A 17,884-nucleotide genomic window follows, 5' to 3' on the forward strand; every position below is an offset into this window, starting at 1 on the left:
GTAGACTAGGATACACTTGTTTTGCAGGTTTGACGATATGTCTCAAGAGGGGAACATGCCTGAGCCGTCTGAGACCGACGTGTCACTCAAACTGGTGCTCCAAGCTCTTCAAAAACAAGTGGAGAGACAAGAATTTGTGACGACACAACTATCCGACAGGTTGGCTGCCATTGAGATGCGAAGTACTGGAGATATTCCCAATAGGGCTTCAAGTGCTCAGAGTGTTGAGCATGATGCATATGATGAGGGGTATCATTCTAACACCTCATTCCGATCAAGGAAAAGCCACAGGGAAGCGAGGGAAGGTCGAGACCGACCTAGGAGAACCGATGACAATCTTGGTTCCATCAAGACTAAGATGCCTACCGTTCATGGAAAAAACGATCCTGAAGCTTACTTGGATTGGGTTAGGCGAGTTGAACAAGTGTTTGAAGTCCACAACTACTCTGAAGAGAAAAAGGTGAAACTTGCGGCTATTGAATTTGAAGATTATGCATCCATTTGGTGGGACCAAGTATGTGCCATAAGAAGGAGAACTAGGGAACCACCAATTGACACTTGGGCTGAAATGAAGCAAGTGATGAGGAAACGATTTGTACCCTTCCATTATACCACGGACTTGTACAATCGGCTCCAACGACTCACTCAAGGTTCTAATTCGGTTGATGAGTACCACAAACAAATGGAGATAGCGATGATAAGGGCCAATATCCAAGAGGATCCGGAAGCAACCATGGCAAGGTTCCTTAATGGATTAAATCTTGAAATTAGGAAGAAGGTTGAGTTTCAAGACCACTTTGAATTTCAACAAATGGTGTCGTATGCAGAGAAGGTGGAAAAGCAATCCTTACCTCTAAAGACACCTAGTGGCCGAATCACTACATCTTCTTCCACCCCTTGGAAAAGAAATCAATTGCCAACATCCAGTGCTTGGCCAAGGCAAGGTAATAGAGAGAGGGAAAACAAGCGGATGGAACAACCGTCCCATCCGAGTGCAACTTCTTCTAAACCAACCCCGTGGCCGACTCTTCCAGGAGCAAATACATCTACCAACCAGCCAAGGGCATGTTTCAAATGCAAGGGAATTGGCCACCTCATGGCTCAATGCCCTAACCGAAGCATCATGTATATGAATGAAGAGGGAATGTGGCAAAGCGAAGGGGAGGAGGAATATGCGGACATGCCACCGCTTGAAGAAGAGGGAAAGGATGATGACCTGGTTGAAATAGAAGAGGACCCCGTGGCTCGAACTATGGTGACTATGAGAGTGCTAAATGCACAAGCTCAAGAAGATGATCTCCAACGGACCAACATTTTTCATACAAGATGCAAAATTGGAGATGAGGTATGTCTCATGATCATTGATAGTGGCTCTTGTACTAATTGCGTAGCTGCTGACTTTGTTGAGCAAAAACACCTTCCATGGACTTACCACCCTAAACCCTATAGACTATCTTGGTTAAATGATGGGGGGGAAGTCAAGGTGACCAAACAAGCTTTAATCGCTTTTTCTATTGGTCGGTACAAGGACCAAGTTTTATGTGATGTAATTCCTATGCAAGCTAGTCATGTCTTGTTGGGACGTCCTTGGGAGTATGATAGACAGGCTGATCATATTGGACTTACCAATAAATATAAGTTCATTATAGACAACCTCAAAATCACTCTTTCACCATTGACACCTACACAAGTGTATGAAGAACAATTGCATTTAAGAAAAGAGAGAGAGAAAAGGCAACCGAAAGAAACAAAGAAAAAGCCGAATGAGAGAGAGAATGAGGGAAAAAAGAAAGTAGAGGCCGAGTTGAGTGAAAAAGGAAATTTGAGTGGAAAAAAACTCAGTGAGACCGAGAGTTTGAAGGTGAAAAAAAGGAATTTCTATGCAAGTGTGCGTGAGGTAGATATGGCTTTGAATGCACAAAGTCTTCTCGTAGTACTTCTGTACAGGGAAACTGATTATTCTTCTTTTTACACACTAGGCATAACCGATTCTCTTTCTAGTGCAATCTACTCTCTTTTGCAGGAATTCAAGGATGTGTTTCCGGAGGAACTACCGAAAGGATTACCTCCAATTCGAGGTATTGAACATCAAATCGACTTTGTTCCTGGAGCAATTCTACCAAATCGACCAGCCTATAGAGCAAATCCGGAGGAAACAAAGGAAATCCAAAGGCAAGTCGATTCCCTCCTTGAAAAGGACCAGGTTCGTGAATCTCTTAGTCCTTGTGCAGTTCCCGTTATTTTAGTACCTAAGAAAGAAGGGACTTGGAGAATGTGTACAGATTGTCGTGCAATTAATAAAATTACTGTTAAGTATCGTCATCTCATTCCTAGGCTAGACGATATGTTAGAAGAATTGCATGGAGCAATCATTTTCACTAAAATTGACTTAAGATCTGGTTATCATCAAATAAGGATCAAGGAAGGTGACGAATGGAAAACTGCTTTCAAAACGAAGTATGGTCTTTATGAGTGGCTTGTGATGCCTTTCGGCTCAACAAACGCCCAAGTACTTTCATGAGATTAATGAACCATGTTTTAAGGCATTTTCTTGGAAAGTTCGTTGTTGTTTATTTTGATGATATATTGATCTTTAGCAAGTCTTTAGAAGAGCATGTTGAGCATTTGCGACTTGTTTTAATTGTCTTGCGTGAAAATAGGTTATTTGCTAACCTGGAAAAATGTGTCTTTAGCACTCCTGAGGTTAACTTTCTTGGTTATATTGTTGGTGCAAATGGCATAAGTGTTGATCCCGCCAAGGTAAAGGCTATCATGGAGTGGCCGACTCCAACCAATGTGTCTCAGGTAAGGTCTTTTCATGGTCTTGCAAGCTTCTATAGGAGATTTGTTAAAGACTTTAGCACTATTGCAGCACCTTTGAATGAGATAGTTAAAAAGAATGTGGGGTTTCAATGGGGAAAAGAGCAAGAAGAGTCGTTTAACAAGTTTAAAAATTTGTTAACTTCAGCACCTATTCTTGCTTTGCCTAATTTTGATTTGATGTTTGAAGTTGAATGTGATGCTAGTGGGATTGGCATCGGGGCTGTTTTACATCAAAATAATAGGCACTTGGCATATTTCAGTGAGAAGTTGAGTGGGGGAGCTCTTAATTACCCTACTTATGATAAAGAATTGTATGCTGTTGTGCGTGCTCTTGAAGTGTGGCAGCATTATCTTATGCCTAAGGAATTTGTGATACATACTGATCATGAATCAATTAAATTCCTTAAGGGGCAGGGTAAGTTGCATAAAAGACATGCGAAATGGATTGCATTTATTGATTCCTTTCCATATATCATTAAGTATAAGAAGGGAAAAGATAATGTCGTTGCGGATGCATTGTCTAGAAGGTATATTTTGATCACTAACCTGAGCACTAAGTTACTTGGTTTTGAGCACATTAAAGACTTGTATGCACATGATGCTGATTTTTCTAATGTGTTTCAAGCTTGTGAACATGCTGCATTTCAAAAGTTTTATAGGCATGAAGGCTTCTTGTTCAAAGAAAATCGCCTATGTATTCCCAACTGTTCACTTAGGGAATTACTTGTTAGAGAAGCCCATAGCGGAGGGTTGATGGGGCATTTCGGTATTGATAAAACTCTTGACATTTTGCATGAGCATTTCTATTGGCCTAAAATGAGGCGTGACATTGCTAACATTTGTGATAAGTGTTTAAAGTGTAAGCAGGCAAAGTCAAGGAGTAACCCTCATGGATTGTATACTCCTCTACCCGTACCTCATGCTCCTTGGACAGACATATCCATGGATTTTGTGCTTGGTTTACCAAGATCTTCTACAGGTATGGATAGTATCTTTGTTGTAGTGGATAGATTTTCTAAAATGGCTCATTTTATCCCTTGTAGGAAAACAAATGATGCGTGCCATGTTGCTGATTTATTTTTCAAGGATGTGGTTAGATTGCATGGAGTACCGCGTACTATTGTAAGTGATAGGGATATGAAATTCTTAAGCTATTTCTGGAAATCACTTTGGGGAAAGTTGGGAACTAAGTTGCTGTTTTCTACTTCTAGTCATCCCCAAACGGATGGTCAGACTGAGGTAACCAATCGAACCCTTGGTGCTCTATTTCGAGCCATTGTTCAAAAGAACTTGAAGAAGTGGGAAGAATGTTTGCCTATTGCCGAGTTTGCATATAACCGAACCACTCATTCTACTACCAATCATTCCCCTTTTGAAATTGTTTATGGGTTTCAGCCACTAACCCCTCTAGATTTATCACCTATTCCTGTTAATGAGTGTTTAAGCGCAGATGGTGTCAAAAAGGCAGAAGCTGTTAGGATCTTGCATGAGAGAGTTCGAGCTCAAATTGAGAAGAAAAATGTGCAATATGCACAACATGCAAATAAGGGTAGAAAACATGTTGTATTCAAACCCGGTGATTGGGTTTGGGTGCACATGAGGAAGGAAAGGTTTCCAGCATCTCGACGGACCAAGTTACATCCAAGAGGCGACGGACCTTTTCGAGTACTAGAGAGGATCAACGACAATGCATACAAATTGGAACTTCCAAGTGAGTATGGCATAAGCGCATCTTTTAATGTATCTGACCTATCTCCATTTGACTTTGATACAGACTTTGAAGATTTGAGGACGAATCCTTTCGAGGAGGGAGGGAATGATGCAGATACGGGTGCACAACAACTTCAACCTTGGGTCAAGGACAACATTGAAGGTCCGATGACAAGATCAAGATCCAAGAAGGTGAAGGAAGCTTTACAAGCCTTGATCATTCACCATACAAGCAAGGAGCAAGCTAGGTTTGAAGATTTGATGGACCGTGACGTTACTTTGTTCACTTGTACGTTTGAAGTGAAGGAATGATCTCATACTTGTTAGTTTAGTTGGTAGTTGTTTTAAGACTGTCTAGTTTAGTAGTTGTTAGGCGTTAAGTATTTTATTACTTATTGGGCCTTATTGGAAAGCTTTAAAGAGCTGGCTCTTTAAGCTCTTTATGCGGACCGAATTTCTTTCAGGTTTATGTGGGCCGGATTTTGCCCTAGTTTTAGCCTATAAAAAAGGCACCTCTTGTATGAGAAGGGGGAGAATAATATACAACCAAAAATCGTGAGGAATTTTCCTTCAAGTTCTTAATCGAACTTACTCTTGAATTCTTGAGTTCATTGCTTAGAATTCAAATCTGACTTTATCGATTAGTTTGTTCCCTAATCGTGGTGTCTCTTCATCCATCATTATTTGCTTAAGGTTGCTGATTGCCTTTGTGTGTCAGAGGTCTTGAGTTCATGAGAACAATCGAGTTCAATTTACATTGGGAGAAACGATCCAACTCTGATAATTACAAGGTTGGGAGGTTCTAGGAGGGTCTTCCCCTAGGGTTGCTCATCACTCGAGTATACCAATTAGTCGAGGAGATAACACTCCATTCGACAAAACAGCAGTCCCAGGGTTCGTTATCTAATCGACCAAGCTCTTGCCGGCTCGACTCGATTAACTAGCCTATGGGGTTTATGATCCAGGCCATTACATTCAACTCATGCGCATGAATCTCAGTTCACTTGTAAACAATTCACTTATAGTAGTAAAACAGGAATTCAGTCAAGTTAGGTCGAGTGTGATAAAGTACACACTCACCTATGTAATAACAAGTCAATTCAAGTAACAAGTCATATACAGGTCATATTTGTTCAACAAGTAGCATGGAACTTGCAGTTGGAACACTCACTAGTTCAAGTAAAAATAGCGTCAAAAGTTTCCTCCTGGATTGCCCCTTTGATCAGACAAGCCCTAAGAATATAATTTAGACTCGGCTATGAGTCGTATACCTCTCCAAGTTAAATTTTTTCAAAACCCAACATACACAGCCATATTTAGAATGCAAATCAAGGAAAAATTTAAGTATATTCTAGGGCAAAAACTCAAGTAGGGTTTTGAAGCGTATAAGAGCATTTTGGACTCAAGAAACATGAATAACCAATAAATTCCTTATTCGCTTCATGGTGGGAAATTTTCCAGCGGCGAACCAATGAAAGAAACAAGGTTTTCTCAAGTCAAGTCAGCGAGGTTGTGTCCAAAAGACTGTCAAACTAAAGACGTTGAGGCTAAAAGGTAGCAAGGTGCAAAATTGCCCTTCAAATCAGAATTTTTTTCACAGCCATGAAACAAGCACAATCATGAGGTTTTCACCTCCCAATTTTCATAGTTTTTACTCAAATTCACGCACAAAAGGCTCCTCCAAAGTTTGGAGCAAGTTTTGGCCAAAACCAATTACTAAAAGGTTAGAAAAACAACAATGTAATAGGCTGCACTCTCCATCGACAAACAAGCACAAGTTTAGCCAGCAATTTGGAAGAAAATCGCAATGAAACCCTTCCATTTCAACCAAAATGCAATACATAAGCAAAGCTTAAAGGTTCACTAAGCATATTAGGCAAGTACATCACTAAATCAGTCCAAAATCAAGGTAGTAAGCTGCCCCAAAATTTGGACAGCATAACCCCTGTTTTATCCTATATTTCCTCTCCAAATTCAATACAAAATTTCATGGCCAAATGATCCAAATCAAGACCACAAATGATAGGCTATACAAGCTACTAGTTTCAGACCATAAAGCCCCCAAAAATAGACAAGTATTCAACTCACATGTCTCCATACCAAGGCTGGCCATCAAGCAAAAGTTCAACTCTACAAGCTGAAATTTCCAGATGCAAACTAATAGAACATGTACAAGCTAGAAAAATCACATGACATGGCTAACATTTATATTAAACATGATATTAACATATTAACACTCACTTTCCTCAGCTAAAACTGGAAATTTATCGCTTGGGACATGAAACATGTGAAAGTGAAGTTTTCACCTCTCAACCTTCATTTTCTACTTCAATTCACTACTCATACCAAAATTAATGTCTAATCATATGTTTAAGACATTAACAAGATGATTTCACCACACAAAACCAAGATTAAAGCTAAACCAAAATCACTCTCTCTTTCGGTCTACCTCAAGGAGAATTCCAGCCATGAAAGCAGTGAAATAAATGGAGTTTAAACCACTTAAGGTCCATGGTTTTGGTTCATTTCCAACACATACTTGTAGTTTAAAAGTCTTCTAGGGTGTTTTGAGCAAATTGTGCTTAACATCATCTTGAAAAATTTACCGATCAAAGCTGAAATTCCAGCAAGCATTCTTTCTTTGGAAAAATCATAACTTAAGTTATAAATGTCAAAAACTCATACAAATTATCTCGTTTAAAACTAGACTTGAAATACTAACAATTTTTAGAAGACATCTCAAGGATATTTGGTTCATAAGTTAATCCAAATTGAGTCACAAGTTACCACAACATCCCAATTTTTACTTGTTCACGACCGATTTTTCAGTCAACTTTGCTGATTTTCTGGTGCATATATAAAATGAGCCACAGCTCCAATTTTATACCGTTGGAAAGATCTATGAGTATAGTTTCAAACACAATTGACGGCACTCAATTTCGATTTTTCTACACTAAGTTATGATCCGTTTACTAAAACTGTCCAGAGGTAACTGTTACCCGAATTTCCAGCTTTCACAAGAGTTATTTCAACTTTATCTTTGCAAATCTCACCTCTAAACCAGCAATTTGCAACCAAGATCAAAACCAACATGCTATATATCATACAAAACAAGAAATATAACAGTTAGAGTGTGACTTCCTAGTGGAAACTCCTCAAACGGACAAGACAGCAAGCTGTGACAAGGATGGAGCAAAGTTCCTCCAATTTTTCTCAAGCTCTCTTAGACAAATTTTCAGCCAAATCAATGAACGTACAACTATGATTCAACCATATACACATACTAACTTCCATATACACGGTTGTCATGATATAAAACATGAAATCTTAGCAAAACTTCACTCCAAATTTAAAGTAAAACTGATATATTCAACTTTATGCAATCGGTCAGCCCACAGATTTTTTTCCAACCAGGTTCCTTCAAAATTTATTTCATCCAAGCAACTAATTTCTCACTCTTTTTCATGGCAAATACACCATATATCATTTTTAACATAGGATGAATCATATGACCTAAGTTCTTAGCAAAGAAACCCATCAAAGTTCCAAATACAAAGCTGCAAATCAAAACTATCACCATATGTCACTAAATTAAAATTCTAGCGACCTATAACTTAGAAAAGTAGATTTTTCTTCCACTAAACTCCCACCTTTTGGCTTAAATTTAACATACAACTAGAGTACTCAAGAGTAATAGAAAAATGAGGGGTTTTATAGCAATTGTTACCTCCCTTTTTCCTCACAAATCAAAGCTGAAAAAAAATGCAGATGGCTCACTTGCTTCTCCTTCGATACCTCAAGGGTGATATGCACCAGCTTTCCTCTGTTTTCTCCCCTCCAACATAGCTGGATCCTTTCTACTCTCTTGACTCTCTCTCACTTATGGTTTAAACTTGAAGAAATAGGGGAATTTTGTGAAATATCTATGGCTGAATCAGCCTTGGTTCTCGGTTGATGACAGGAAGAAGAAGATGGAGTTTTCTTGCTCTCAACTCTCTTTTCTCTCTCGGCTGAAGTGGAGCAAAACAAGAGGAAGACTATGGCTAATTTTTCTTGTTTCATGACTGATGTTAATGGTTGAAAAATGAAGAAAGCTCCAGGGTTAAATCTTGTGGTTTTCCATCGATTTTTTTTTTTTTTAGAAAGCAAAGGAGGAGAAGTAAATGGATTTCTTTCTAGCTCTCTCTCTCGGCTGTTTGTGAGGAAGAAAGAATGAAAGCTTCTCCCTCTCGGTTGAACTAAAGAAAAGAAACAAGAGGGAATAAATTGGACTTGGTCAACTTGTGCATGGTACTTGGACTTGGTCAAAAATTGTGGCTAGTCTTGCAATGAGCAAATTATCCCTCACTTTCTCTCGGTTGAAGACTGGTCTAGGGAGCTCTTGGTCAAGATAAGAAGATTATGGCTGATTTTTCCACTCCATTGTCGGCCAAGAGGTAAGAAAAGGAATGAAATGTTTTGGTCTATTTTGCTTCCAAGGTGAAGACTAAAACTAGTCTTGATCAAAGTCAAAAATCCAATAATTCTAAAAGTAATTAGCTAAGATTAACCCTTCATTTCCACTCAATTAGAGTTTGCACAACCAAATGAGTTTGACTACTTCAATTAAACCCTTGCAAATGTTTTCAAAATTATTGGACGGAAACAAGAAGGTATAAAATCATATATAAATCATTTTCCAATTACTAAGAAATATAATTCATTCAAAGTAGAAAATTTCAAAACAAATACGTTTCGAAAACACCTTGTAGCACAATAACCCCTTTTGTACAAATCTCCCTCTAGTTCACAAAATTTATCGCACCTACCTCGCTAGTTGGACGAATTGGTATATCACCCCAAGAAAACCAACATGCAATAAATTGAATGAGGCAATAGGAGTGAAATCACGATTCAATTGTTAGATTAACCAAAGATTCAAGGCAATTAAATTAGAATACAAATATATATATATATATAATTTTTGAGAATATCAATATAAATATAATTTTCGGGTTCTCACAAAAATACATTGAATGATTTCAGTTTAGTATATAATTCTGTACCCATGTTTTGTGACAACATTAGTGCCATCAATTTGACAAAAAATCCCATTCAACATTCTAGAACAAAGCATATAGACATTAAGCATCACTTCATTCGTGATCTTGTCCACAAGGGTGAAATTTGTATTCAATACGTCAGTTCCAAAGATCAAATTGCTGATATTTTCACAAAAGCCCTTCCACTGGATCATTTTGTATATCTGAGAACAAAACTGGGCATCTCAGAAAAAATCCTCTAAGTTTCTCTTTGGTCACTTCTTATCGGACGTCCAACAGTGTTCTTCATTCTCTTCTGGAAAGACACTGATTCGGACGGTTGTGTCGGACGCTTCACTTCGTTCGGACGTCCGACACTCAAAAATTGAGCCTTATAAGGTAGTTACCCACCTCACTCAGTTCATTTTCCTCCACGGTCTCGGACACAACCTTTTAGTCTCCTCTTAGATTTAAAATTCAAATTCCTCTCTCCTCAAATCAAGTTTCAAGAAATTGACTCAACCAACGCCATTACACCTCTGTTGCCCGTTAACTACCCATAAAAATCACTCCTAACCCCCAACTACCCCATTGTTCCCAATTCACATCCGAAACCCTAACTTCTTATAATTCTCTCCTTGCGGCATTTCAGTGCATTCTCATTTTTGCTCATACTGCATTCTTCCTCTGTACAACACGTTCTGCATAAAAAACACATCCACATTGCATCATGGTTAGAATCAGAGGAGGATCTACTAGTGCCGGACGGTCCTTTAGACTTAGAGTTGAGGACATTAAAATTGTGGAACCGTCTACCAAAGCACCTAAAAGGAAGATTGTGACTCGTGGTGGTAAAGTGAAGCAAACTGCCCAAAGAAAGAGGGTTTCTCCAACTGTTGAACCATCTGATGAGCAGATGGAAGAGCAGAACTCTGATGGAAACACAGTTGGTGGAAATGAGGAACCAGAACAAGCTACCCAGAATGATGAAACTGTTACAAGGTCATCTGGTAAAAGGAAAAGAACAGCAAAGAAGAAGAGCACTCCCCAATCCAAGAAAAAGCAATCTGCTGATCCATCTGATGATCAGCAGAATGAAGGAAACATTGCTGAGATTCAGCAAACACCTGAACCCTCCACCAAGAAATCTCCAAGGACAAGGACTAAGGCTCAAAATGTTGGGTCATCTGCCACACAAATCTCGAATAGGAAACGTTCTGGGAAGGTTCATGTTTCTCAGCCCGTAGAAGAACTCACTCGAATAGGAAACTTTTTTTGGTTTCCCTTTTTCTCCCTCCTAAAAACCCAGCTGTCCCTCTCTGTCTTGCTTTTCTTATCCGTCGCCCCTTTTCTCTCCTTCTCTCCCTCTCAGCTTTTTCACTCAGCCCGTCCCCTCTACCTCTGTTTATTTCTTTTGCCGTTTTTCAGATTTTGCAGCCGCCACCACTCTTTTCTCCTTTTTTTCTCTTAGCCGCTCTCCCCCTTTTCTATTTATATGGGGGCACCAGAACCCTAAACCCTCAAACATCTTTCCTAAAATTGCAGCTAAAGGGGCTGCCCGGTCCTCCCTTGCAAGCTGCAAAAAATTGCAGCTTGCATGCCGCGGTCACTTTTTTTTTTTCTCACTTAATTTAAATAAAATTGATAATAAAACTAAGTAATAAAACAGCAATTTAAGTAAGTAAAAAAAACAACAAAGTTGTCATTTCTCAATTTTTCCTTCATTTTTCATTTTCATCTTTTCCTTTTTTCTTTTTTTTTTAAATTAAACAACAATGAATTTAAATCAAAACAATTAAAACATATATATTTTTTAATGCTTTTTTTTTCTTTTTCGAGAAATTCTATGCTAAAACTTACGAATAAAAATAATAAAATGAAAACTAAAAAACTAAAAACTAAAAAGTGAATAAAACTTAACACGACAAATAAAAATTAAGACAAAATAGTAAATGCAAGTTACACTAAAATTTTGGTGTCTACAGTTTGCCCCTCTTTGTCTGAGTTTTGGAAAAACTTGAGACAAAGAAGTAGACACCAAATACTTACCTGTGTTATTTGGCTGTGAACGACTCGAACGATGGGGACTGACCCCTTTTGATGAGATTAACTGGGACGAGAAATTTTTAATGGACTATCTGAACAAGAAATTTAAAACGAGACTGACCCGAACAAGAATTTAAAACGGGACTGGCCCGAACAGGAATTTAAATGAGATTGACCCGAAAATGAATTTAAAACGGGACTGATCCGAACAGAAAATTAAAACGGGACTGGCCCGAACATGAAATTTAAAATGGGATATACCCGAACAGGAAATTTAAAACGGGATAGACCCGAACAGGAAATTTAAAACGGGGTTGACCCGAACAGGAAATTTAAAACGGGATAAACCCGAACAGGAAATTTAAAACGGGATAGACCCGAACAAGCTTTTAATCATGGGACTGACCCGAATAAAACGAAAATTATGGGACTTGCCCGAATAAAATGAAAATCATGGGACTGACCCGAACAAGTTTTTAATCATGGGACTGACCCGAATAAACTTTAAATCATGGGACTGACCCGAATAAAACGAAAATCATGGGACTAGCCCGAATAAAATGAAAATCATGGGACTGATCCGAATTAAATGAAAATCATGGAACTGGCCCGAATAAAATGAAAATCATGGGACTGACCCGAACAAACTTTTAATTATGGGACTGACCCGAATAAGTTTTAAATCATGGGACTGACCCGAATAAAACGAAAATCATGGGACTGACCCGAATTAAATGGAAATCATGGGACTGACCCGAACAAGCTTTTAATCATGGGACTGACCCGAATAAACTTTAAATCATGGGACTGACCCGAACAACCTTTTAATCATGAGACTGACCCGAATAAGCTTAAAATCATGGGACTGACCCGAATAAATTTTTAATCATGAGACTGACTCGAATAAGCTTTTAATCATGGGACTGACCCGAATAAAACGAAAATCATGGGACTGACCCGAATAAAATGAAAATCATGGGACTGACCCGAATAAGCTTTAAATCATGGGACTGACCCGAATAAAACGAAAATCATGGGACTGGCCCGAATAAAACGAAAATCATGGGACGCACGCTAGTGGGACTGACCCACGGCTAGCGGCGGGGTAAATGGAATGCTCACTGGCGGGACAAACCCACGCTCCAGTAGCGATGTAAATGAAATGCTCACTGGCGGGACTAACCTCACGCTCCAGTGGCTGTGAAAATGAAATGCACACTGGCGGGACTAACCTCACGCTCCAGTGGCTGTGAAATGAAATGCTCACTGGCGGGACTAACCTCACGCTCCAGTGGCTGTGAAAATGAAATGTTCACTGGCGGGACTAACCTCACGCTCCAGTAGCGATGAAATGTCTTGACAATCGGACAGTGGGATCAAACCCGAGCCTGCCGTGATAAACTTGATTTGATTTTTTGATTTTTTGGTTTTTTGATTTTTGATTTTTTTGAGAACTTTTCCAAAGATAATTTGCCCCAGTATGATGAATTGGTCAGTGGGATTAAACCCGAGCCTGCCTCAGTTGCACAGAATCCAAGCTCAATCGGGATATTGGCGGCATAAAGTCCAGACCCAACGTAATCTTTGTGATGTTGGCGACACGAAGTCCAGGCCCAACGGGATGTTGTGAAGTTGGCGGCACGAAATCCAGGCCCAACGGGATGTTTGGAATGTTGGCGGCACGAAGTCCAGACCCAACAGGATGTTGTGAAGTTGGCGGCACGAAATCCTGGGCTGTTGTGAAGTTGGCGGCACGAAGTTCAGGCCCAACGTGATCTTGTGAACAAGAAATTGAATTTGATTTGTCAAGAAGCAAGAAATTAAACTTGAGTTTTTTTATTTTTGACCTTTCTGATGATGATTTTTGATGATTTTTTGATTTTTTCTTTCTTTTTTGATTTTTTTTTCTTTCGGATTTTGTCGAGAGAATTTTTTCAAAATAATTTGCCCCAGTGTCGGGTCCATTTTTCCCTCCTTCTTCTTGCTTCTCTTTGCAGTATCGGCCTTCCGCCTCACTGGATGCTTTTCGTCATTTTGAACCATGAATACCTGCACAGGGGGGCTTAACAAAGCATGAGATGCACTTAAATTCCATGAAAAAGAGCAGCGGCATTGATTCGAAAAATGTTATTATTTGATTTTTGGACAAAAATCTCAAAAAAATTTGCCCCAGTATGGGCTTATTTCATGAAATCTCACAAATAAAATTTTTGCCCCAGTGTGGGCTCCCTTGATTGCAAAAAATTTGTTCAGATGATTTTTCATTTATTTGAACAAAGAAAAACCGCACTTTCTAAAATTTAGAAAAGAATGCACACATACAACAATGTAAAGAAACTTTAAACGTCAAGTTTGAACTCATGCAGCAATTTCATGATGAATTCCTCGAAGTAACACCAAATTCAAGAAGATTTCTTCCTCACTTTTAACATTGGTGCTTAGGGTAACGGGTCACCACTTCTGGTTGGCTCATCTTTCAGGACCAATCAAGTGACTTTATTTTTAAAATGGCTAAGGAAATGGGAGGTCAGAATTTGTCTTATTTTTTGTGCCCAAAATTGTATGCAATCCCTTCAATACCACATCTTAGTGAAAGCAAAGAGTTTGTCACTCTTATTTCTTAAGAAAACTTAGTCAACGTATAAGCTTTATAGCCTTGCAACAAAATGGGTAGAAACGATAGCTAAACCTGTGAAAACTGGTTATACCCCCATGATCACAAATGATTGATGGATTTCTTACGAGCATAATCCTCACTTTGGATTGTCATGAAGGAATAAGTCAACGATGGACTTTATTATCTTGTAATTTGGCTTGAAAACGATAGCTAAAGAATAAAACTTTCAAGGACATTGCACCGAAGATTGCATTTTTCCAAAATTGCCCCTATTTTGAACTCAAAGATCTCAGACTTTGTTTGCATTTTTCTCATTATTTCACCAGGGGTTTCAGAGTCGATTTTTGCATTTTCTTTTCTTGTTTTATTTTTTCGCTTTCCTTTTCTTTTCCTCAACCTGGCGGATTTTCTCATGGTGAGTAGCGTCAATCCCATACCCAAGCAATTCAGAAATACAGCTAAAATTTTTCGGCATCAGAAATTTTCTTGACAGGGCCATTGCAAAGAATAGAAGTCAGGACTTTCAGCTTTTGTAATGGGGTCTGGTGGGGTGTTTAGAAAAGTTAAGGCTTGAAGGCAGATTTCAAGAGTGGTTTAAGTAATCTGAGATCGCATTGTTGTGCCAACCCTATTTTTAGGGTTAAATCAGAATTTGCCCCAGTTTATGCTCAATTGAGGCTTTTTCACTTTCATTTTCTTTCTTCTTTGATTTGTTGGCCTTTTGCCATTCTTTGAAACTTTCAAAATTTGCCCCAGTTTATATTTGAACTAAGGTTCTCTTTTCTTCTTTTGCTTTTGATTTTGTTGTATTATCACTTTTCACTTCTTGAACTTTTCCTTTTCAACTCAAACTTGCCCCAGTGTAGGGTTTGCGATTCTCAGGGGTTTCCAAATGAAGTATTTTATTCTAAAGGCTCAAAAGGGATAACTAGGGATAGAATGCTTGATCGGAAAAGAAGAGGGCCTGACCTTTGTTCCGTCCCTTACAATAACTCTGAAAGGAAACTTTAGTTAATGCGAAATTTTTTGCATGTTTCTGAATTAACTGACTGAGGAAGACCCTTGTTCATCCATATTTGTGAAACATAGGCGGTCCGTGCGGACAAATCTCTTCCTTTTCTTTATCTTTTCTCCTTTTTCAAAATTGAAACCCAGGTAGAATCAAATTTCCCAATTCGCGGTTCCCTCCCAATGTGGGGTGCGATCATAGATGCTTTGAAAAGAACCTCCAATTTTGGCTCAAATGAGGATGCAAGGGATGATCAGTGTTTAAGTTGTAGAAACGACGGCCAAAGTATCATTCTTATACCTCATGACAACCAAAGTAACGAAATGGTCATTGAAAATTCATTCCCCTTTTTGATATTTGAAAATTTTCCAATATAGGGTAGTGATCATTAAGGCTCTTATTTGAAACGAAATTATTCTTTCAGAGGCTCAAATGGGAGAGCAAATGATAAAATATGTATAGGTAGAGAAAAGAATGCTCAAAGTATCATTCCAAATTTATCAAAACAAACAAGAATAACGCACATTTTTGCTTTCACTTAGATGTGAATTGAATATAATTAGACACAGTGGACATTTCTCAAGCAAAGATTGCCCTAATTTGTGATTTATCAATCAATGTGACTGATTTTTTTTTTTGTCCAATGAAGGAGAAAATGTGTCTCATAGGGCCTTTTGAGTGACCGTTCCCTCTTTTCCTGAGCACTCTTATTGTATAGCTCGGATCACCAACCTAGTGTACATGAGGATTTTAGAGAGTATACATTTGTGAAATTTAGGCTATAGGTTAAAAAAAAATCTCAATTTGGTCTTATTTCTCAAAATTCATCATGAAATCTCCAATGAATAATGTACATAAATATACACAAAACAATGATTTTCCAAAAATTTTATTGCTGAAAAAGTTTGAAACAAAATTTCTCATTCAATTATAATACCAATGAAAAAAGAGAAACTCGTAAAGAACTCAACATATACACTTTTGTCTCCTTTTCTTTTGGAACAAAATGTACTAACAAATCAAATAAACAGAATTTTCCTTTGGAAAACAATTACAAAATCTCTCAGATGCTTTAGCGTAGAGCTTCCAGATAGATCATTTATGTTTTCATTGTAGGATCTGCCCAAGAATCACACAATACTTGCAATTTTGACACCTTATTAGATCAGAAGTGTCATCAGATATAGAAAAATATTTTCCCTTTTATTGAAGCGTTTTTTATGAATGCAGAGGAGGGGGAAAACAAAAGAAAAATACCCTGAGTTAGTAAGAAAGAATATAAAATCGGTATGCATGTCCTATGGGGGGACCCTTTTTGTGCCAAGGGTAGGCCTAACATGAAAATGCAATCCTCTAGGGTAGGCACCATACAATACCTGATGGATCTATCAACTCATTGATTTTGAAAAATTTGGTCAATTGGAGTGACGAGAGACATTTGTCAACATGAGGTCAACGTCCGAATGGATTGATCACTTTTGATCGATTCAAGAATTTGCAAAAACGTACGTGTTTGACCTTGACAAACTTCCTATCGAAGAGATTGGAGTTTATTGATAAAAATTTTTTTCAGTGAAGCACGGGTCAAAACCTCAACTGATCAAATGCAATGGATGGTTTTCTCAAAATCGACTAGGTTTCCCAATTTGAAATTTGACATTGAAACCTTCATTAGTCAAATGGGTTGAATGAAATTGACCATTTATTTTAAATCGATCGAATCACCCTAAAAAAGGAAACGGGTCAAATGAATTGAGTGCAATTTAAAACTTACTCAAAATTGACCAAATCATCCTAAAAAAGGAACTTGATCGAACGAAATTAAAAATTTTATTCAAAATGGACCAAATCATCCTAAGAAATGAAATTGGTCAAATGAATTGAATGAAATTGAAAATTTATTCAAAATTGACCAGATTGCCCTAAAAAGGTAAACTGGTCAAATGAATCGGACGAATTTGATGATTTATCGAAATTCGACAAAATTGCCCTAACTAATCAAATGAATTGAATGAAATTAGTGATTTATTCAAAAATCGACTAGACTGTCCCAAAAATGAACAAATTGACAAAATGGACTGGATGAAATTGATGAATGACATGGTCCAATGGATTGAATGGAATTGGGAGCTTATTAAAAAATCAAACTATCCACTGGTAGTTTCAAAAATTTATTGCGATGCATTAGTCTATGAGCTTTCTAAAATCAAAATTTGGCCTCAATTTATTTATCGTCTCAATAGGAGGAATTAGTTGTGAATTTCTTCAAGTTAATGTCCTTTAAGCAAGGCATTTTTACCAATTTTGACAAAATGGCCAAAAAGTGATTGTTAGACGCTCATATTCCAAAGATCGTTCCATGAAAATGATCGGATCCTACCTTACCTTGTGCACTACCCCTTTGGATGGTACAAAATGTAAATGTGCAAGTCTCGTTGGATTAAGTATCCGAGACACAAGGTGGCTTATCCCTAACACGGGATCCCCTAAATGGCATTCCCTTTCTAGGGTTTAATGCATGATGCCAGTTATTAAAGCAGGAAAATATGCAATTTGAAATGAAACGTGACCTAAGGAACCCTTTATCTGCCAGGGTAAGCTTAAAATGGTATGGCATTATTAATTTATGAATGAAATATACCACAATTTTTAAACGTG

The 17,884-nt window shown here is 38.1% G+C and overlaps 1 protein-coding gene and 1 long non-coding RNA gene across 2 annotated transcripts; one reads left to right on the forward strand and one right to left on the reverse strand.

Moving 5' to 3' along the window:
• The first annotated feature begins 694 nt into the window (after nt 1–694).
• LOC140004809 (uncharacterized) lies at nt 695–4,968 on the forward strand. The gene is made up of 6 exons (XM_072044958.1): nt 695–1,345; nt 2,024–2,078; nt 2,232–2,457; nt 2,598–3,238; nt 4,274–4,696; nt 4,955–4,968. The coding sequence occupies exons 1-6, from the start codon at nt 695–697 to the stop codon at nt 4,966–4,968; spliced, it is 2,010 nt and encodes a 669-aa protein (XP_071901059.1).
• Nucleotides 4,969–5,703: 735 nt separating this feature from the next.
• Nucleotides 5,704–8,398, reverse strand: LOC113738433 (uncharacterized). Its single transcript, XR_011812803.1, has 3 exons — nt 8,311–8,398; nt 6,622–6,690; nt 5,704–5,766 (listed from the first exon to the last, which is right to left on the reverse strand). It is a non-coding gene; the product is annotated as an uncharacterized lncRNA (long non-coding RNA).
• Between the last annotated feature and the right edge of the window lie 9,486 nt (nt 8,399–17,884).

This window comes from Coffea arabica, chromosome 4c, assembly GCF_036785885.1.
Source record: "Coffea arabica cultivar ET-39 chromosome 4c, Coffea Arabica ET-39 HiFi, whole genome shotgun sequence".
Classification (NCBI taxonomy): Eukaryota; Viridiplantae; Streptophyta; class Magnoliopsida; order Gentianales; family Rubiaceae; genus Coffea; species Coffea arabica.